Raw genomic sequence first — 22,027 nt, forward strand, 5'->3', positions numbered from 1 at the left:
TCTTGTTAGAAATTTCCAATATCAACTTACTGGTGTTTATTTGAAATCTAAAATGATCAAGTAGAAAAACCAACCAGTATTCCTCACCAGGGAAGAAATAAAGCAGCAGCTGTTGTTCCACATCCTGTGTATTTGCTTGTTGTTTCTTGATGAAAACTGATGCAAGTTGAGTTTGGGTGGGTTTTAGCACCAGGAATTATCTCAACACTCAGCTTTGACAAAAGCAAGCAGAAAGTTTTCTCTCAGATATAATACAACCAGGTTTTATTTAAGTTCTCTCTTTTTTCCCCCCCACACTGGCAAAAGTTCAGAGGGAGTTTAAAGTTTTGTAAACATTTTAACTACCCCTCTTCCCCCTTTTATGAATTTACAAAGCAAAGGAGACAGGGAGACCAGATTTGCAACAGTTCCAAGTCTCTCCATGCTATCGGATCCAAAAACTATATACAAGTCTGCAGCAGTCTCTGTATAGTTACTGTACATGTTTGGGGACGGGGGAAGAGAGAGGAGGAGGGGAAGGTGACCCCAAAAAATGAATAAACCAAACAAAATAAAATCCAAAGCCAAACTGCTCTTGAGCAACTCAAACTGTTTTCTTTAGGCAGTGATGACAGAATAACAGACACCTTTATACAACTCCACCAAAACTGCAGCATATCTCCCTTCGCAGGTTACACCCCTCTGGGGACGGGAGATGGGACCAGGGGGTTCAAACTAAGTGCATTTGGCAGTTTTCCTTCTCTGTCATTTGTGGTGTGTGTGTGGGGGTGGTGGGTGGTTACGTGGAGCAGGGAAGGTGGTGTTAATCTTTCGGTGAGAGAGGAAGGTAATGACTCCATAAACACTTAGAGGTTATGGATCCCAGTGAAGGTGCATGAAGTACTTTTAAGGTGTAGAAGATAAGCAGGGCCATCATTGCACAAAGCTTCGTCCTCCAGTGTCTCTCTCCATGACGAAAGGGCATCTCTGCTCGATACCTAAGCACTGCTTCAAGTGACAACCAGCTGAGGCTGCTGGCACGTCTCTGAAAGCCAGGGTCCACCCTCTCCAGAGACTACAGATCCACACTGTAAAGATCCCACTGTCTCTTAAACGAGACAAATTTGCAGGAAAAGAGCTCGAAATAAACTGGTCCTAACCCTCTGAAGGTAGCACTTATGGGGTAAATTCAGCCTGAAAGAAGAGATGCCACCCCCCTTTTTCCAGAGCAGAAGTCCCCACTTGTCCAAGGAAGGCTGGAGAATGCCGACAGGAACTCCACCAGCTTCAGCATCACCACCTAATGAAGACAGACTCGAGCTTTCCCTCCAAAAATTATGTGCTGAGAAGGGCTGGCAGGGGGTGTGCAACTTCAAACCAACCCAAGCTAAACTGTGCCCGCTACCGCCCCTCTCCTGTTGCCAGTTTCTAAGGGTAGCTTATGAATGCAACTCCTGGCCAGGAGAGCACCTCTTGCCTTGATGGAGCAGCCAAGTCAGTATCTGTGTGGCATTTTGGTTTTGACCAACATCTGTTAACCACAAACTCTCCCAATCTCTCTCTCTCTCTCCATATGACTGCACGTGTTGGATGTGGTAAGAGTAACCAGGAGAAGGAAGCAATGCTTTGCAGAATCCCAATTGATTTTTTTTCCAGGTATGTCAGCAGAATGAATCACAGCACAGTGAAAGCTTGCTGCCCAATTCAGCCTTGTTGTGAACAAAGCCTAACTCCCACCCTCCCGGGACTCTGAACAAAGTCCACTTGAGTGGGCTGACAGTAGGAACAACGCCTGTGCAGTCCTGGGCAGAAAGGGTTTGCTGGGGCCAGAGGAAGCAGCCTGAGATGATTGATCCTGTGATTCACTGCGAGGCAAAGAACAACACAAGGTGGAGAGTACGGTGTCCAAACAGAGAATCCATGGTTAACAGATGCAGGAAAAGCCAGTTGATTTGCACATGCTCAGTAGTCTTCCAAAGTCTCTATTTCTCCCATATTGAGCCGCTCTGATGAAGCATTCACTGAAAACCCTGTGAACCAAGAAGAACTGGTGTTAAAAATCTGGCTGTGGCATAGTGTACTTGACACAAAACATCTGTTAAATGCAGTACCACGTGTAACAGAAAGTGAGTCTAGGGGTAATTCAGTAAGGCTACAGATGCAGTCACCCAAACTGTCTTATTTTTTCCTAGATAAACTAAAGATAATCAATCATTTAGACAAGCATCACTTGTCCTTAAAACCAGATCAGAAGACTGTTTTCAAGTTCCATTTAAAAGATGTCACCTGCAGAGCCAGCAGGAGGCACATCTACACCCGGTGGCAACATGGCTCTGCAACATCTCGAAAGGGAGCATGCTTATGTCAGCTGCTTCTTGGAAGTGGCTGTCAACACCATACTTACGTGGTCTGAGAGGAAGAAGTGGGCATGCTGAGAACTTGGAATCCACACGTGGAATGATGCTCCCACACTTCAGGAGTGGTGAGCAATTTCACCCTTTACTTTAAAGTCTCAATGCATGTACCTATGAAATCTAGTAGCAATTACATCTATTTCCATGCTTTTCTACAAACTTCCATCTCAGGAGTACAACGTGAAAATGTACAAAGTTACCCAGGGCCATGCAGGGGGCTCAAGATGCACCCAAACTTCTATCCAGCCTTTAAGCCATATGTGTTGAGGACACGATGCACATGAGAAAAGTGTGAGAAAGAGTGAAAACACTTTCAGCAAGGAAACAAATCCAATAAATCAGATGCAGCTTTCCTATTGAAAAACCCTTTTTAAGGCTGTACAAACACCATCTGGAGTATAAGAACAGGGAAAGTTTCCCCATGTACGGCTACTAAACACAAAGTTGAACTCCAGTGTCTGGAGAGTGCTACATTGGTTTGCTCTGTGCTAGACAACCAACTGCCTTCCACTTCGAGAGATAAGCGCTCTGTTCAGTAGGTTTAGGAAAATTGTTCTAGCTCCCTCACGTGGCTGTGTGGCCTAAAAGCATCTGAATCTATTTTGTGAAAGAGTACGCATTTTTAAAAAGCCACATGGGCTACTTCCCTTCCAGCTGGAAGGTCTAAATTGTATTTAGTGATTTCTTCTTCACATTACATGAGTTGTTTTTTTAATATATTCAACTGAGTACCCAGATCAGACTCAGTGGATGGGCATAAATCAGGATCCCACTGAGAAGTTCCATGCACACCAGTGCACAAATCACTGATTTAGTTGGGAGTACTGACTTTGGTGAGACCAAAAATAGAAAAACGACAAAAACCAAAGGCAGGGCTCTGCTAGAACCTTAAAAAAGCAGTGACTTCAGGTGGACAATGCCTGTCTGCTCTAAAGCCATTGGGCTCAGCAGAAGCAGCACAACAAAGCCTGGCCCAGTGCAGTGCCCTGGTTTCCTCTCTGTCATACAGGGCACAAACACAGACATTTATTCCACAGGAACACAACAGTGATCTGTCACTCCACAGAGTCCATGCACTCACAATGGCCTTGTACCTTAAAAGCTACTGCAAAGAAACTTTTCCGTAAAGTGCTACAGAGGACTGTTAACACCAGCCTCACATAAAAATTAAGACACAGAACATAATAAATAAATAAAGGACTCCTAATGAGGTCATCATCTACATGGTCTCCAACTGAAAATCTGTGACCACTTCAACCTTTGCTCTCTTTTCTGGCTAGGGCAGTGGTCAGCTCCCAGAAAAAGGTGGCAAGGCAAAGGCAGCCTCAGAAAGCTGCTCCTCACAAATGAAGGAAAACACGCTTTTCTTTAAAGAACAAATCAGCATTAAAGCAATAAAATAGCCATAGGTCACCTCAAAAGAGGAAAGGCAATTTAACTGACATGCCTAAACTATTTAAGAGGTTTCCAGGTAATAACCCAGGTATCAAAGAGGCCATTACATGAGGTAAAGTTCAACAAAAGTTTTCCATGAGACTCATACAGAATTTTTCAAATCGTTAAATAAATAATACTACTGAAAAGATTCCAAAGACATTCCAACTTTTCTACTCAAATTCAGTATTACCATTTAAGGTCAGTAAGAATCCTCTACATTCCCCAAAGTAAACCATCATTACCAAATTAAACATTAATTTTTAAAAATTGAAACGGACCTAACAAGCTGGGATCTGCTCGAACCATTTTCTGTTTCTTCTTTTTCTTCCCGCTCTGCACAGCCTCAAAGTTGGACTGCTGGTTGTTGCTCTGATTGGTCTGAAAGACTGAATGTAGCGAACTGTGGTTCATCCCCCACACTGAATCCTAGAGAACAAATTAAGGACAAGATTACAGAGCACAGTGAAATCTGGTTTATTGATACAGAAAACATTCAGAGAGCCCACAGCACTTCCTATATCCATGTGGCAGCACTAGCTGTTGATGTATCCACCTCATCTTCCCACAGCATTTCCCAGATCCCCATGCAAAAACACTGATCTACAGCTGGCCTCAACTGTTAAGTTACAAAGCAAACTTGATCCTGCGGTAAAAACTGGAAAGCTGCTTTATTGTCTCCATTTGGGAGGACGTTGATGAATCCGGCAGGGGTGCTGACTCTCCAGCCTCACACAGTCCCCAGGGGCAGCAGAGCCACCTTTACCTGCTGTTGCTGCTGTTGCCGCTGCTGACTGGCTTTCTGTTTGGCACGGCGCTCGAGGAACTGCTTGGCAAACTCCTTGGCCTCAGGAGTATCTCCAAGGTAGGCTCGGATGTAGTCATGGACCTCATAGGGAGACTCCACTTCCTTCAGGAAAGAAACAAACGTGGGAACTGCAAGAAGAAGAAGGCAGACCATGAGTGAATGCATGTTGATAGCAAACACACACATGCAATAAACACCAGTGCCAGATTCCTGTGTCAAATATTTGCTGGTCTAGTAGCTTGCCCTTCCCAGTTTCCCACAATAAAGTCCTATCATGCAATGCAGGATGAAACTGGATCCTCATCTATCTGCTGGATAATGCTTCCATGACTACCAGAAATCCTCAGGAGGGCTCTGCCTGACAGACTTCAGAACTTTTTCAAATCCCACTGATTTGGTATAGTTAGGACAATGAAAACCTAAAAGAGGATGCAGCCAGTTCTTCTAGCCACTATTTAATGATGTCCTTCTGCTGAGTGCATTGGAAACACTGGTTTGATACCATTACAATCCCTCAGAATTACTCTGTCAGGAAACAGAAGAGATATTGTTTCCCCCATTTCTTTCCATCTCTTACCATCTAAGTTGTTGGCTGTGTTGAGTGCATGAAGCATCTGTTCACACCACTGAGTGAATCCATCCTGGGCTTTATTAACCCCCTGGAACAATTTCAACAGCTTCTCCTCTTCTTCTACCTTCTTGTTTTGTCTACTTGTAATACCTACAGATTTACTGAGGTAAAGAAAATGCATATAATTAGATTATCAGTTACCAGGCTTACCCACAGTACCACATACAGTACAGTGTTGCAAGACTATTTTACAAGATGCAAACGCTTTTTAAGAACAAAATAATTGTCTAAGCAGGTGACAAAATGAACGGTGAATGGTCACCTATTAGCTATTTTTGTTGTCAAAACAGATCCTGAATGACACAGAGAAAAAAAAGGAAAACACATGATGTTCTAACTGCGAAGTGATCACGCCAGGAGTAGCAATCTTTCTTCGCAAAAGCTCCTTCCCCAGTTCCTACCTGAGGCTGGCATTGCTTTTGTTTTTATTGGTCGAGTTACGAGGTCCCACTTCCTTCACTGCATCATCCCAGAAACCCATGTTTGAGTTTTTGGTATCAGCGTTACTCCAGATGCTACTGACTAGGTCAGATGCCCACTGGTTGCTGGGATTCGTGTTTAGAGAGCCCCACACTGAATTCCCAATGCTGGTGTGCAGGTTAGAGTGCTGTTGAGACATAATAAAGAGATGCTGGTTATTAGCACAGACCCAGCAGAAAAGACATGAGCAGACAGAGGGAACTGGCACGGCTGCTTTCCTCCATGTACCGATTAGATAAACAAACGTACCGTGGTATTTCTGACTCTGTTCGGCTGCTGGTGCTGCTGTTGCTGCTGTTTCTGCATCTGCCTTGCCTCTTCCTGCTGTATCTCCAGCAGGGACTTGGTGGTGCCTGTTGGTTTGGTGACATTACCCCAGCCTGACAATTTTTGCTGCTGTTGCTGCTGCTGCTGCTGGAGGGCCTTCATTAGTTCACGCTGCTGACGCCTTTGCTGTTGCATGCAAGACAAAAATGCTTGTAAATACTTTCATATGATCATTACTATTCAAAAGTCTAAATTGGAAACTGGTTTTAAACAGAATTCACTTTCTTCTGGAGAAGCCTGGCTGACCTATTATTGTTCTGAGCCATTACTGTTCCTCCAAAAAGGGAGACATTAGGTAACTAGTAAATATAAATTGTTTATTAGCCTTAGATTAAATTTATCAAGTCATTCCTGCAGTCAGCTTCTTGGAAGATGACCTTCTCTCCTACCATCAACTTGTTCCCCCCCAACCCATCTTCCCTTTAACTGCCCTGGTCTTGTGAGTATCTTCAAACACGTTAGAACATAGATGTGAAATAACTGTATGCTGTTTTGTGAACATATTACACTCCCACGGTTAAAAGGGTGCAGTTTTCCCTTCTTCCGGATTCTTGTACTAAGAAGCAATAAAAATTTTCACACAAGTGCTCACTGAACCTGTGCCTGAAGGACAGGATTTTGAGTTATGCTACTTCAAAAAAACATTCCTCATCCTCACCATTCCTCCTAATAACTGAAGTGACAGCTAAGCAGTCCCACAGCTGAGTCCCCTCTAACAAGTTGCACTCCGCTGCTGTCAGTGTTTACCTCCTCTCGGAGCTGCCGTTCTCGTTCTTCTTCTAACTTTTGGATTTCGGCCAATGACAGTGTGGTCTGGGATTGACAAGCTCCTGAATTTGATTGCTGACCCCATGTTGAAGATGAAGGGAGCTGGGCCAAAATAGACATCATCAGGAATTACAAAACATTTGAGAACAATGCTGGAGTATAATCAGGAAAGAAACGGTATAAACCCAGGGGAAAAGAAAGGCCACCTTTAAAGGTTAACAAAACCCTAGAAAGTACAAAATGGTATAATGATATAAAGTATGGTATAAATGGTATAAAGTATGCAAAGGTAGAAAATACAAATTATACATTCTTTGAATTGCCCTCTGATGTATCAGTCTTTGGCACACTGTATCAAGAATAATGTAACACATCATTACCTGAAAAAAAGCAATCCATTTAGATTTCAAAGACTTTAGGAATTTCAAGCTTTAGAAACTTTGCACTGGCCCTTGGTCATTGTGGCAAAAAAACCATCTGTGCCCAGGTGTGATGCCTTCCCAGTGTGCTTCTATTGACATAACATTTTCAGGTTTTAATTTGTAACTTCTCTTCCTCTTTCTTCTCACATCAGCTCTTTACCCTCTTCCCTCTCCAGACAGCTCATCAATCCCTGCTCTGCCCAAGCTACCGCAGACCGCCCTGAATGCAGCTGTGGCTTTACTTCCCATGCTGAGCTGAAAGGAAGTGAAACTGCAGGAGCAGGTTACCTTCATTTGTGCAAGTTGCTGCTGTTGCTGCTGCTGCTGCAGCCGCCGTAAAGCCTCCTGCTGCTGCTGCCTCTGCCTCATGATCTCCTTCTGGCGCTGGAGTTCCAGCTCCTTGCGCTTCCGCTCCTCCTCCTCCAGCCGCTGCCGGGCTGCCTCCTCCTCCATGCGCAGCCGGCTCTCCTCCAGCCGCCGCTGAGCTTCCTCCTCTTCACGCGCCCATTTGGCAGCCTCCTCTTCCTTCCCAGGACACAAAAAGGAATAAGGTCTGAGGAGACTTTGCAGAATTTAAAATACTTTTAACTCTGTGGCACTGATATTCTGACAGAACAGAGAGGGACCATGTTACCTCCAATCTGTGCTGTCTGGGTTGTTTATTTACCTTTACATTTCTCAGTAACAAAGTAATATAGTCTATATTCCCTAAAAATACATGTTTCCCATTGCTCCACCAAAGAACTTGGAAAAGAATGGCATCTCCCTAATTCACACCAGCTCATTTCTTACTACTTTCCTTCTAGTAGTTACACACTTTTCAGTCTGAGCTTCTGCCTGCTTATACTATTTACAGTAGCACCACACTTTCAGTGGAATAAAACTTGGCAAAAATAAGGAAAGAAGAGACAGGTGACAAAGATGGAGATATTTACTGTTGTTACTCAACTATAGAGTTCCAGAGAAGACGCTTCTGCTAACAAATGACAGAAATGGTGATGGACATCTTACAAGGGAGGACCCTGAAAAGGCGTTTTTAAATCCTAACTGTGAATTCTGAAATAGACTTGGAAGTTAATGTGAAGCCAATCTTGTTTCAAGATTAGTTTGACCAAGGGACTGTGAGAGTATCAATTAGGGGACTGGAAGCTCAATTCCCCAATAGGGACTTCTAATACTGACCCCAAGGAGAAAAAAATCCTGTTAATAAGAAAGAAAAGGGAAGAAAAAAAGTAGAAACTCTGGTAATATATATAGTCTTGGCACTACACAGAAAAAACGCCAAAACTGATCATCTCAAATGACAAGAGAACAAAGTAAAGGTCCAGAGAGTGCTAATTCAAAATAAACTGTTTTTCTAATACTGTACTCTGCCTCAGAAAGGAGTATAAATACTGTGCTGCAAAGCCATTCTAAATGTGAATGCAGAACACTCATTCCCACCCAAATCTCTTTACCTAAGAGCATACTGGATGCTGATTGTTTTGTCTGAAGTCAGGATACGGGTAAACAACCTTTTTTCACTCAACTTGATACTGTTTGCAAGCTCTGCTTTCAAAGCCTGTTGTGGCAGCCTCCATAACTAATCAGAAGAGGTCCCTTTTGTCATTTTTCACCTGTTTACGAATTAACTCCTCACGTTGACGTCTTTCCTCCTCCTCTCTTCTTCTCTCCTCCAATCTCCTAAGTGCTTCCTCCTGTTGTTGCCTCTCCTCTTCCTCCCGCTGCCGCCTTAGTGCAATTTCCTGCTCTCGTTGTCGCCTGAGGGCCTCCTCCTGGAGTTGGGAACAAAATGTCAGTCTATAAATGCCATTTTATCAACAAACAACATCAGAACACAGATTACAGCATTGTCTGGCCAAATAAGTAGCCTCAAGAAGAGCTCCCTAGCACCAAACTAAACTCTACCAAAACAGTGCATTAAGCACAACAAACCCACATGTTAACAAGTATTTCTGATGCAACGTGCATCTCCTACATAAATTATTTCAATGAAAAACAGAAGACATAATTGCCCGTCTTTGGTTTTAAGAAGACTGGCATTGAGAATGACAACAAAAGGTGAGACTCCTCTTTTCACTATGCAGCACTAGCAGTTGAACATTAGATCTATAAATATTTCAAAGTGTGGGTATCATTAATTCTTTCTGGTGAGGGGTGTCAGCTATAAATTGGAAGCTTTTCTTACTTACAGGAGTTTGTGAATAGCGACTGTTCAAGAGCACTATGAAACTCAAACAACATCTCCAGACACCAGAAAGAAGCTGACACAGCCCAGTGCACTTAAGGACATTTACTTTTGAAGTCTCAAGGGCTTCGACTGGGCTCTCCCTATACTATTTAAATATTTCGGGTAACAAGGTCTCTCAGGAGCTTTGATTTTGGGCTATCCCTAAATTATTTAAATAGCTTCCAATAATTTTAATTCTGTTTTCCAAGTGCTAAAATTATTTCCTTAACTTAAAAACTAAATGTTAGCACCCTTTCCTAGCAACATAGACATTATTCCATTCTGCTACTTGGGGTTTTTTTGAGGAATAGGGTCAAGCAGCTTCCTGTATATTGTTAAATAAGATCCCACCTGGGGACCTCCTCCACCAGTTCTGACTTTCCCTTGCATAACAAAGCCTTAGTTTTTGCAGCCTTTTGTGACCTCTGATGTCCAGCAACTGAGTTAAGGCCACCCTACTTTTCACCCTTCTGTTGTCTGGCTTACCCTACCAGCTCAACCTGAAGATCTTCATTTTTGGACCAGAACCTTTTAAAGCTTTTACAATTTTGTATTTTCCTTTAAAAATGACCACTACCGTAATCACACTCCTGGAAGTTTTTTGTAAGCAATACATTATTCATAGGGTGATTGGGGATTAATTGTGCGGCACAGATGTAAACACTGGTAAATCAAGGAAGTCAATTGTGAAAACTAAGACCCTTTTATCCAATCTGACACCAAAGCTTGATGTACAAACAGCACAGATAAACTACACTACAGTTCCCTGAACAACTGCCCTGGGTTTTTCTCTGATAAAGAATTTCAGCAGCCTGCAACAAAACTGTCAGGAGACAGAAGATCTTTTATAAGTAATCCCATGGCACTGAACAGCTGCTGGCTGCAAGCCAACAATTCATTCATATTCCTGAATATCATTTAAGTGGTTTGGTGCTAGATATAAGTGCAGTAAGTGGGTTTTGCCATTAGCTGGACATCGAACAATAGCCTGCGATTCGTTTTCTCATTAATCAAATCAGCTTCAAGTGCAACACATACCACCTGAACCATTTTTGAAATTTGGGCCTTTAACTGTATTAATTCGGCACATGCAGTCAAGTCACAGTAATCAAGTGTCCCCAGTACAAGTGCTGAAAAATTTCTGCTTGCTCTATCTTTTATTGAAAAGGCTGCTGAGCAGGCTGAAGGTGTCAGTCTTTTTTGTTTGCCTGGAGACCACAGAGCAAGATCTCAAGCTCAGGAGTCCTCAGTGCCAGCCAGTCTGGGGGCTCTCACTGACACAGCATGTAGTACCTGGGAGAGATGAGCAAAGTCACCAAGTCCTCCTGTGGGACAACACTTCAGTGACATCTCTGCCCTACTTCCCCCTTGGGAAACAAGGCTAGAATTGCCATTTAAAAAGCTGTACAGATCTCCTTATTGCTCAGGCATGCCAGGAGAGACACTGTTGAATGACATGAGTAAAAGACTTCTCTCTCCTACAGAACTAAAGATGAACAGATATGAAAAGCTGGGAAACACAGCCTTTTTTCTGACTCTCCACAGCTATAAAAATGTTGCCTTAATATTTGCTTCTGTATCTTATTACGTGATGTTTTTGTTTGAGCAAAATCATTCAAAGCTCTCCAGCTTCCTCCAGCCACTGACTGGTATGGGAAACAATCAATCCTTTGGTTCTTAGTGTTCCCATGTTCGTAGATTCCTGCTCCAAGACATTCCCAATGTTCTTTAGCATCTTTCTTAGTAATTGGTTTCAAACATACACATCTTGCTGTACAGACAGCTTATTTCACATGTTTTAAAATATCTGTAGTATTACACAAAAATCCTTAAGCAGCAATCCCCAGTTCAATAGATTCTGGATTTTTAAATAAAACAGAATTTTCAGAATTTTTTGCAGTTGGTGACAACTGCAATTCTGCTTGTCTATGTTACTAGGACTCACAAATCTTTTTATTCTCCTCTTTGAAACAGGTATTTTAAAGGGAGAACTAAAGAAATAATTCAGAGAAAACAATTATTAACTGGTTATTAAACCTCAAATTTTGTTCCTGAAAGCAATCAATTATTACAAAATAGAATATACCAGACCAGAGACAAAAATGAAATACAGGAGCTACACAAGCTGGGCATTACTGTTTTCAATTCTACAGTGCAAAGTAATTGATGAAAACTGTGAACAGAACTGAATTCAACATTTGGTATGACATTTCATCCTACAGAATTGAATTTCTATTAGTTATTTTTTTTTTAATTTAGAATTCACCATCAACAGCATATTTACTAACCTTATATACTAGTCTTTTATGCAGTATTACATCAAAAGCCTTCCTGAAGTCCAGGCAGATTAAGTCTACTGCTTCACCCCTCTCAGCTCTCACTGTCATCTCCTCAAAAGAAGTTAATCAAATTTGTTAAGCATCATCTCCTCTGCATAAATCCATGCTAATAAATCAGTTCATCCCTGATTCTCTTACGCCTTTCAGTACAGAAGTCAGATTCAAATAATGACCAGTATCTTTTTTTTAATATAGAATACAACATTATTTTCTCTTTCCAGAGAAGATCTTAAACTCTTTGTTACCTTTTCAAGACATTACTGCTCAGAATTAAGCATTGTGGCAATTATTGCATTGGTAATGAACTAAGATACTTGCTGTTACTGCTTTTCAACCCCATTCTGCTTCCTTCGTGTAAATAGTTATAATTCCCATGGCGTCTCAGAACGGGAGAGGCAGACTGTTTACTGTACAAATCCAAAGTGGACAACAAAACTTTGGAATTTAACAGACATTGCTATACACAGAGGAAAAACTGTTAGTGAAAAGAAACAACCCAAGTCTACTCGAAGCCAGCACAGATGACACAAATTGAGTTACCAGCTGAAAAATGCATTCTTTTTATTGAACCAGATCTAAAGCAATTGATCTCAAAAGTTAAACTTTTGAGTATATTAATGCTTCAATGTTAGTTTGACCTCAAGTGGAGGATGCTTTTCTGTACGGCATCATGACTTCCTGCACACAAAGTAGATACACTAAAGCAAGGAGCCATTTATTTGCAGACTTGATTCCAAAAGATACCATGAAATCAACTACATATTATACTGTACCAATTAAAATAGACCTTCTGTGACAAAACCCAAACCCTGAGTGAACAGAGATCTACAATGAACTTCCAACAAAACTAGAGAGTCTAGAGGCTTCCTCGGAAGTGTCTGATCCTTAAAGCAGGAACACGCTTTACAGCTGCCTACGCTCATAAGAAATACTATCAAGGACAATTATTTAGTACTTTTGCCTATTATTCATGTGGTACTTTTCAGGACATTTACTGACTTACTCCTTAGTGAATAAGCTCAGTCTTGTGCTTGCCCTTATCCTTCACATGCAGAGTGAAAACTTTCACTGTCTTTCCCTCCTGCAACACTTAAGGAGTAACTACATTTTCTTCCATACAGAATTCAGAAATAAATGCTAGAAATGCCAAACTAGTAATGTCTCCATTGTGTATTCTTGGATGATTAAGAATGTACTACAATTCCTACATTAATTCTCCTACTGCAACACTGACCACATAATTCTTTTTAAGATATATGCTTGATCAAACTACATCCCTTCCTTTCCCAAGTATCAACTCAAGTAAAAAAGCTGACAGACTCTATTACCCAGATAATAATTTATTCAAAAAAATAATTTACTAAGTTACAAAAAAACAACAGGGGAAAAATAAGCTGAATGTCACATCACTTTCTGTCCACTACAGCCCTCTACCTCATTCATTTGAAACAGTTGCTCAAGCTCCATCTACTCCAGAACATATCTTCATAAAACACTTGACTGCATAAATGGGAAATAAAGATCGAAACATGCAGTAACTGGGCAACTAACTAAAGTCTAACACTGACATTAAGAAGTTGAGAGGGAATATTCCACATGGAATAAAGGCTCTGCTTTCACAAACAGAAACCTATCTTAAAGTGAACCATCGGAGCCCATTTCTCAGACTGAAGTTTGGGCTCTTAAATAAAATCAAGAACGTAAGAATCATAATTTAATATACTCACATGAAAAATATTAAAACTGTCTTCATACACACCTACCAAAGATTACTTAGACCCCACAGGATTCTTAAAGTGAGTTTCATAAATTATTATAATTTATTAGAGATTAACTACATTGGATAAACTCACTTGCTTCCTGCGGGCCAGTTCTTCTTCTTCCCGTCGTTTCCTCTCATCTTCCTGCTGCCTCCTAAGTAGCTCTTCTTGTTGCCTCCGAAGCTCCTCCTGCCTTTTCCTCTCCTCTTCCTCTCGTTTGGCCCTCATTTCCACTTCTCTCCTCTCTTGCTCTAGCTACAATTCACATAAAACTATACTCAGATGCAGGTAACGTATTCCTACACCATTTCTTAGGGCAACTCTGCTGATATTATAGTAACAGCTTAACAGATGAAGCCTCTGACAGATGCTCTCCCTTAATTGCAATTTTACCTATCAGCTGGCTGCCTACTGAGGTCAGATTCCTGAAACAGTCCAGAACAATTTCGGACAATTTCTGTTTGTAACAAACACCAGTTTTCCAGTCAGTCTTTGTACATCAGCTCCTCAAAATACCCTCTGACTTTGGAAGTGAGTAGTGAGTTGCTTTGCAGTCATCATAAAATAGTAATTTTCAGGAAACGTACAGAGTCATATAGGTTCAAACTCACAAAAATTATTTAATACTAGAGTACTTGTGGAATAACCCTACTAAATAGGACTCTTATGATTCCCCAAACCAGTCTGGGTGAAAATCACAAGGATTAAGAGTACAACTACCTGGTCTCAACTCAGGGTTTGGCCTGACAGCTCATGATGATCTCAGTTTAAAACAGAGGTGGCTAGTGAAGAGGTTTTAATCACAACTATTTCAGAGGTCAGTAGCACCTCCACAGCAATGGTTTCCAAACAGCTGTCCACAAGGATTTCATAACTTGTTTTTATTCTCTTTATGGTGTTTTCCATTAAAATCTAGTCAAAAACCATCCACTGAAGAGCTCAGTCTTACATTGGCTCAAGAACCACAATTACATTGCAGAAGCGCAATCCCAACTTCTTACAGTACAAAACAGTTTCTGACCTTTGCAGCCTTGGCCTTCTCGAGCTGCTGAAGTTGTTCTAGAGCTGGTCCCTGAGCTGCAGTATCAATGGGCAGATCCCAGACACTGCTTCCTTCCCAGACTAGACAGTGAAGAAAACAAACATTGACAAGAAAAATAAGCACATGAACAAAACATAACTGAAAGGGGAGAATCTTGTGTATGCTGTTACTATGTTGTAGGAACTAAAATAATGTTAACACTCTTGCTTTAGTCAGTAGAGGGCCACCTTATCTTCCTGGAGAAAAAGGCCTGTACATGACTGAAGGAAGGCTGGGTTTCCTATGAAATTCCACAGAAGAACCAGCTATTCCAGCTCCTCCCATCAGAACAGAATATCCTTAAATAGAACAATCCCTTCAGATCTAGACTTCCATAACCATTGGAAAAGTTACCATATTCTCCACCACTCCCAAACTGAACTTCTACTGCAAGGCTGATCCAGTTAGACATCATGATGCAGAAATAATTTCCCTTGTGTCAAAAAGGGAGGGATCATGTCAAAGATGCTGATTGTTAACGCATGGATTTTTCCCAAGAGACCTGACCCAGGCTAAGCACCTTACCTGTAGGCTGTGAAGCTGACTGAAGTTCCCATATTGAGCCAGTGTCCGGCACTGACACAGACCTTGTAACAGGTGGCATCATGTTCTGTTCAGATATTCTGTAATACCAACAGGAAGAGTCAACACGCCACTTCCAGGGAGAGGAGTGCTCTGAACACGTATGAGATTCAGTAACTTGTAACATACTGCTTTCCTTCCACACCTCTATTTAAAACAAAAATATGATGTGGACAACAGTAGCTGCTCGCAGAGTTCTTGCTGAGCTCACCCCTGCTGCTAAGTCAAGGGCTAAGCTACAGTTTTGCATTTGCTGCTTGGAGGCCAGTTTGAGGAACAAGCATCCAGTACTGCAGAACTGGCAAAGCTCCTTGGTGATCAGCACAACGTATCTGTCAGACAGGTACAATTCAAACCCCTCATTTCCATAAACACTCTCTGAAACAAAGGTTTATATAAAGAAGTACTCCATATCCTGAAACTGTTCCCTATTAATCTGAAACATATTCTCATTACTATCTTTAACACACATAATCCTAAAATATGAGAAAACTTAACTAGAACACACAGCTGACAAAATGTAATTATTGTTACATACAAACTAGAGCACAGGGAGAACAGAATTCAGTTCAAGCCTGGGCAAGCTCACCTCATCTTCAGGGCCTGGAACTGTTGAAGGAGAATAGCAAGCTGCTGCTGCTGCTGGGATGAGAGGGCTGCCTTCTGCTGCTGAGCCAGCATCTGTGCATACTGTTGTCTTCAAAAGAGAAGCAGATAAATGGTATTTGTTCACTTATACCCAAGTTGCAGACAGATTCATGCTCTGGGACTAATACCCACTGACATATATAACATACATGCTAAATACTAGAGGAAACCACAGAACAGGAGCTTGACAAGAATCAAAATACAAAAATACAGCCAGTTGGCTCACATGAGCAGAACCAGACTTCTCTTCACCCTCAGCTATGTCACCTAGCTATTATTGCCCCATGTTTTTCTTGTAAGCTGTGCAACACTACTTCCTTTTTTGTCTAAATTCTATCATTTTAGCTCAAATTAATCTGGCTTTGATCACTGCCCATTTGCAATCAGTCTCTTCCCCAGTATGTCAAGGCATTGCCTAGCACAGGAGCAGGCTCTTGCCTCTTTTAATCATGAGCTGACAATCAGTAGTGAAAAACTATAGTCACGACACATGCTTTCAGGATCCCCTGAAAAAGGAGCCTGACTGCTTTCTTTCCTTCAAACTGCTGCAAAAACAGCTGTCAGGAGCTGGCCATAACTGAACACCTGAGAGCTTTGGCAAAATGGATTTCAAATTGCTTTGCCCAGCAGGACCTTCCATTGATCTTCAAAGAGCTGAGCAAGCAGACCAAAGGTAAGTTCCACCTTCTCCATCTCCAGATCCAATAATGTGTAGCCTTCTCCTGACATCAAAACATCTGAAGGTCATTACTATGACACCTGAGATTCACTGACCATAACAGCTACCTATAAAGCAAGTCTCACCAAACTAGCTATGTGTGACACTGGAAAGGACTCTGAAAAGCGAGCCTGGGGCAGACACACTGCCCCAATCCTGTACACTATCAACATCTCCAGTGTTTGTGGAAGCAGCTATTGCTGTTGTGAAGCACTCCCAGCCCTACTGCTCAAGGAAACAACGACAAGCAGCTGAACTTAGATGATTAAAAATGCGGACCAGAACAAAGCCACTGGAAGATCTCTGGGACAAGAAGTCTTACTGTATTAAAAGATGCTGATACTGCAGGTGCTGCATTTGGATTAGAGCCAACTCCTGTTGTCTAGTCAGTCGCTCTTGGTCCAGCTCGCCCTATGTTTAGGGATAAAACATTTTTTTTCAATAACATATATACTAAGAGTAGTAGATTGCAAATGCAAGCAATGTAGAAGTTGTATTTTGACCAGAAAAAAAATGAAAATAGAAAAATACCTAGAGCGAGATCAAGATTTACAAAGCCTGTGAAATACACAGCACCTTTACCTATCACAGTACCCAGCCTCCCAGCAACACCAAGCATTTTTAAATCACGTCTTTTCTACTCTTGCAAAAGTAATCTAACACCAAGTTCAACTCTGGTGCTTGGAACGCCTGCAATTCCAAGACAGAGTAGGTGACACCTAAATAATTCAATTCCCACTTGTTAGAGGACTATTTCAATACTGTAACTGTCACATAATTACCAGATGCGGAAGCGGTGCTGGGCCTGGAGTGAAGGGAACCCTGCCCCACATTTTCATGATGTCTCCAAGTGGCTGGAAAGTCTCATCACAGGCTCTCTTCACCAACAGTGACATCGTGAAGTATCCAGCCTGGAACCACTCTGCCATCTCCTGATTACTGAACGGACCTGAAATCACATCAACCAGCACATGTTGTGGGGAAGGGGAAGCAAGGCCAGGTTCAGCATGTTGGAAACAAGGAGCTGCCTGCGGTTACACAGTACCCAGCACCAGGCATTCCTGTCTGCCTCACCCACTCGTGGGGACACGGCTCATCCGAGGCTGGAGTGTCCATGCACATCTGCACAGGGGCTACAGCACCGCCCTACAGCCTCAGGAAAAATCCATGATGGCTTTCATCTTGCCTTGAAGGGAGACCGGTCAGCTCTGGGTGCAAGCCAAGCAGCCACCATGGTGTGGGGCTTGGGCCAGTTAATCCCCCTGCTGTCCTCCAGCAGCACTTACTGCTTCAGGCTCACAGCAGCTGCAGCTTCTACTCTGGAGCTCAGCAGTACCTGCTGGCTGACACTGCTCAAACCACAAGTGCTGCTTTCCTGACTGCGCTGCCCAGGTAATTCAACAATCTTAGCCTGCTTCAACTCTTGCCTTCAAACCAGAGGAACCCTCGTGTTTTATACAAGTTTTGCTTCTGGAACTTAGCCGATAAGCAGATTCACCTCTTATGAACAACTACATTTTTTAAGATAATGAGGATTCAGTTTCTTTGCTTTGTAAAAATCTACACTCTTCCTTCTCTTCCTCTTTTTTCTAAGAAAGATTTCAGTCATTCCTTTCAAAGGAGGGTTCCTATACTAATTTTACATATTCAAATACACAGAAAATCAGTATAAAAATATTATTTAACCAAGTAAGAACCACATAAATAAGTTTTGCAAAACATCTTTTGAGAAGTAGGAACATTCAGTGACGCTTGCCTTCTGTGTAAGGAGTATCTCTAGAAGGCAATTCCTCCTAGAGAATATGAAGCCACAAGAAGCTATCCCAAAAAAAAAAAAAAATTTGGAAGTGTTTACTTCTTGATGTCACATTGAAGTACTTAATCCAGCAACAGAAATATTTAGATTGTCACCCACCAATAAACACCGAGCAGTGACTGACATACAATGAGCAAACAAAAGCACTTTATGGTTAACTTTCTTTAAACTTAAACGGATGAAAAAAACCCCTAAAGACGTGCAATACCTGCAGACAAGAGATTGACACAGATTCCACAAACACCACCCCCACCAATCCTATCTGGAGTTCACAGCTGAGAAGTCATTCACACTACACAGTGTGAAGTACAGCAAGGAAAGAATTCACTAATTCACTGTTTAACTGCACATTTGGGAAGCAGACAAGCAGCTGCTAAACCGAGCCCTGGGACCTCCAAAGGAAATGTACCTTCTGAAAGCAAAGATGCAAGCATCCATATGAAAGGCCTGCTTCAAATTTTATTTACAAAAAAAATTCTTAAGCAAAAATTGAAAGCAGGGAGCAGTTCCTATCTATTATATGAACTTACAAAGCAGTGGCAGCAAGTGTAATTTAAAGTGAGATTCTGCACAAGCACTGGCTGGTGGAAACTTGATTCCTCTTTGCCCTCGATTCTAAACAAACCACCCTCCCTGACTATTCCACGTCTTCAGGCTGAGTCTAGAAAACCAATTTCAAGGTTTCTTGTGGATTCTTTACAACAACTACTTGAGTGGTCACATTCCTTGTTTGTTCCCGCTGTTATCTGGAAATCTGAGTAACTAATGGTATGTGAAACAGGTTTTAGTCTAACCTAATTTACAGGAACATGAAGTGATGGCAAACCTCAGCCACGATAAGTTCTGGACGTTTGGCCTGCTGAGCTCATGGGGGCAGTGATGGGTTGAAGATATTTTCAAAACCTAGTTCTAGAATGGTAAATTCCCTGTGCTGCTTTTGTAAAAAGAAGCACCAGCATCTGTTGGTGGTAATTCTGTGAAGAACTCTTTAACAATTCTGTGAAACAAAAGAGAAGTGTAAATGGCACAGACCTACCCTGAATTTCTCCTTGTGGATCTTTGTAGTACCACTTCTGCATGGCTTCATGAAACAGGGGCATAGAGGAACCCTTTGCTCTGTGCTCTTGGATTTTTGCTGCTAGTCTTTCATCATCAAGGGCACTGTCCTGCAGATATGCCACCATTTTTTCTGCTTGCTGGAAGAGACATCAAAACCAGCAAGAAATATAAGAGTTAGATGGGAGCTTACAGATTTGGAAATGAGTGTACCAAACACAACCACCTTGTGCTGCCCAGTGCTCCAGAGCGTACCAGGAATGACAGGCAGCCCCAGGACAGGAGTGACTGCTACACAAACCCGGGGCACAAACCACACTTGTCAGGCAGATTCCTGAACAAGCACAGCTCACCTGCTTACAAAAAGCTTTAGAGCAACTTGCCAAGGAGGTGCCATGCAGTACCACAGAGAAAAATAAAACAGGCATGGGAGCATGAGCACAAAGAAGGCTCTACATCTCAGCAGTCACTACAGTTTCATCAAGACAGTGCTGTGATTCACTTACAGGATTTTTGGTTGGGTTTTTGTTTGTTTGTTTGGGGGTTTTAACAGACATAATTTCTCAAGGCAAATCATAATGCTACTTGACAGTGGTCATAAGCACTATGGTCTCTAGCTCTTTAACTCAGGGTATAGCACAGAAAAATACAACAGCTTGAATTATTTGCAAAAAATAAAAAAAAAAACCAGAGGGAAGCAGCTTTCAGTATAAATTGTGGAGTGTAAAGTTTTAGCTGCATTTCTGACTTTATGGGCTTCAAATATTTTCTGCATTCCACATTCCTCCAGTCTCACAATAGTCAACAACAAAGGAATTAGAGAAATTTTACCTGCTCTAGGTGTTTGAGGCCCTCTTCATCATCTGGATCAGTGGGAATGTTGCCCATGCCTGGAGCAGCTGTGACAGGTGTTTGAACTGGCCGCAGAGCAGGATTTGAATTGGAAACAGGAGGAGAAAGATGAGCAGAAGCAGCTGTGTCTGCAGAAATCTGTGGCAAAGGTTGAGCAAGAGAAGCCAAATCTAAAGAAAAATGTTTAAGTTAGTTCATTATCTTTAACATAAATGACAATTACTTTTAAGAACTTAATGCAGAGAATATTCAACAGCTGAAATTTAGCACCAAAGGAAAAGTATTTTCAGATCTTCCTGAATGTACTGCTTACAGCACAGGTACCCAGCCTAACTTCAAGGAATAAACAGTTTAATTCTATCAGTGCAGAACTTGGCACATTTGAGCATATCCCATTTCCTGGCCACACACATTTGTCCAGGCTATTCTGCTGTACCACAGCAAGGCACATCCACAGCTAGCTCATGTTTCTCTGGACCACATTTCAGTGTGAACTACCAGTGCACTGCAAGCATTTGAGATGGCATAGCCTACAAATCCTGTATTTATAGACCAGTTGGTGAATTCTGGCTTTCCATCACAAGTCCTTGCCTCTTTTAAGGGGCTAGGATTATTCACAGTGAGTAATGGAAACTTACTAAATTTATCTGTCAGGTTTATTACCTTCCCCTCTGTTGGACATTTTGGCTGACAGTGTATTCTCCACTTGATTCTCTTTATCTTCTGTTTTTTCTGTTCTTTCTGGCACAGACTCTTCCTTCCTCTCAAAAAAGTTTGTCTGCAGCGGGTCTGGAGGCTGGGATTTCGGTGGGGTGTCTGACCTGGCAGCTGGAGATGATGCCTGAGCTGCTTCTTCCACTGCATCTGTAACAAGGCACAGTTCTAAGTAACTGAGTTAACAGAAATTCTACACTGCCAGTTGCAGAAGTCATCCCCCTTACCTGCCACTGTTCTTTCTGTTTTCTCCCCCTCCTTCTTGGTCTTTTCATGATCTTTGGCTTCTTCATTGTGGCTCCCTTCAGAATCAGACCTTTCCTCCCCTTCCTCCACGGGCCGGAAGTCCATCTCCTGTTCCTCTGGTATTGGCTCCTTCTGCACTTTCTGCAAAGTCAATGCAATCATCCATAACCCACCTGACGTCACAGGACATTTGCACCAAGTGACCCAAGGGCCCAAAGCAGCTTTTCACCTTTAAAGAGTGAAACGCTCCAGAGGAGTCAAACGTGCCCATTTCTTCCTCTGCATCCTCCAAGCACCACTCAGGGAGACTGTCCCTGTCGTCGTCCATGCTGCCGCTGCCGCAGCGCACGCGGCGATAGCCCCGCTCGTCGTCTCGGTCCCGGAAATCAAACTCGAATCTCCGCCGTCGCTCCATGTGCTCCCGCCAGCCTGCGGAATGAGGGCCGTCTAAGGCAGGGAAAGGAGCTTTACACACAGTCCTGGGGCAGTGCTCACACAACGGGGGGGAAGGACACTGACAGCAATTCAGAAAGCTGCTACATGGTACAGCCCACCTACGAACGGGCAACTTCAAGGCAAAGAAAAGGATCATCTTGCCAATAAGCAGGAGACTTTCAAATACTGTCCACTGTATATCCTCACACTATTAACTGTACAATAAGCATTAGAAACCACATAAGGCTAAAAAAGCTTGGCCACAAAATCTAAAACAGGCACCAAAA

General features: G+C 42.2%; 1 protein-coding gene across 16 annotated transcripts in view; it reads right to left on the minus strand.

Annotated features, from left to right (window-relative positions):
• Nucleotides 1-247: 247 nt before the first annotated feature.
• The window catches only part of GIGYF2 (GRB10 interacting GYF protein 2), a 75,375-nt gene continuing 53,595 nt past the window's right edge, over nt 248-22,027 (minus strand). For 7 of the 16 annotated variants that reach the window (XM_068201054.1, XM_068201048.1, XM_068201040.1 and 4 more), the window contains 21 exons: nt 21,535-21,752; nt 21,287-21,446; nt 21,009-21,209; nt 20,325-20,515; nt 19,474-19,633; nt 17,404-17,570; nt 16,944-17,032; nt 15,845-15,952; nt 15,199-15,296; nt 14,614-14,714; nt 13,686-13,847; nt 11,782-11,883; nt 8,880-9,038; nt 7,552-7,788; nt 6,821-6,943; nt 5,996-6,199; nt 5,668-5,873; nt 5,213-5,367; nt 4,594-4,763; nt 4,109-4,256; nt 248-2,009 (listed from right to left, as the gene is read on the minus strand). In XM_068201054.1, the coding sequence (XP_068057155.1) occupies nt 1,942-2,009; nt 4,109-4,256; nt 4,594-4,763; nt 5,213-5,367; nt 5,668-5,873; nt 5,996-6,199; nt 6,821-6,943; nt 7,552-7,788; nt 8,880-9,038; nt 11,782-11,883; nt 13,686-13,847; nt 14,614-14,714; nt 15,199-15,296; nt 15,845-15,952; nt 16,944-17,032; nt 17,404-17,570; nt 19,474-19,633; nt 20,325-20,515; nt 21,009-21,209; nt 21,287-21,446; nt 21,535-21,752 (3,227 nt within the window). In that variant the 3' untranslated portion in view covers nt 248-1,941. Of the gene's footprint in view, nt 2,010-4,108; nt 4,257-4,593; nt 4,764-5,212; nt 5,368-5,663; nt 5,874-5,995; nt 6,200-6,820; nt 6,944-7,551; nt 7,789-8,879; nt 9,039-11,781; nt 11,884-13,685; nt 13,848-14,613; nt 14,715-15,198; nt 15,297-15,844; nt 15,953-16,943; nt 17,033-17,403; nt 17,571-19,473; nt 19,634-20,324; nt 20,516-21,008; nt 21,210-21,286; nt 21,447-21,534; nt 21,753-22,027 lie in introns of those variants that run through there. The other 9 variants (XM_068201050.1, XM_068201047.1, XM_068201051.1 and 6 more) reach the window with 7 other exon arrangements.

Source organism: Anomalospiza imberbis, chromosome 10 (genome assembly GCF_031753505.1).
Source record: "Anomalospiza imberbis isolate Cuckoo-Finch-1a 21T00152 chromosome 10, ASM3175350v1, whole genome shotgun sequence".
NCBI classification, from domain to species: Eukaryota; Metazoa; Chordata; class Aves; order Passeriformes; family Viduidae; genus Anomalospiza; species Anomalospiza imberbis.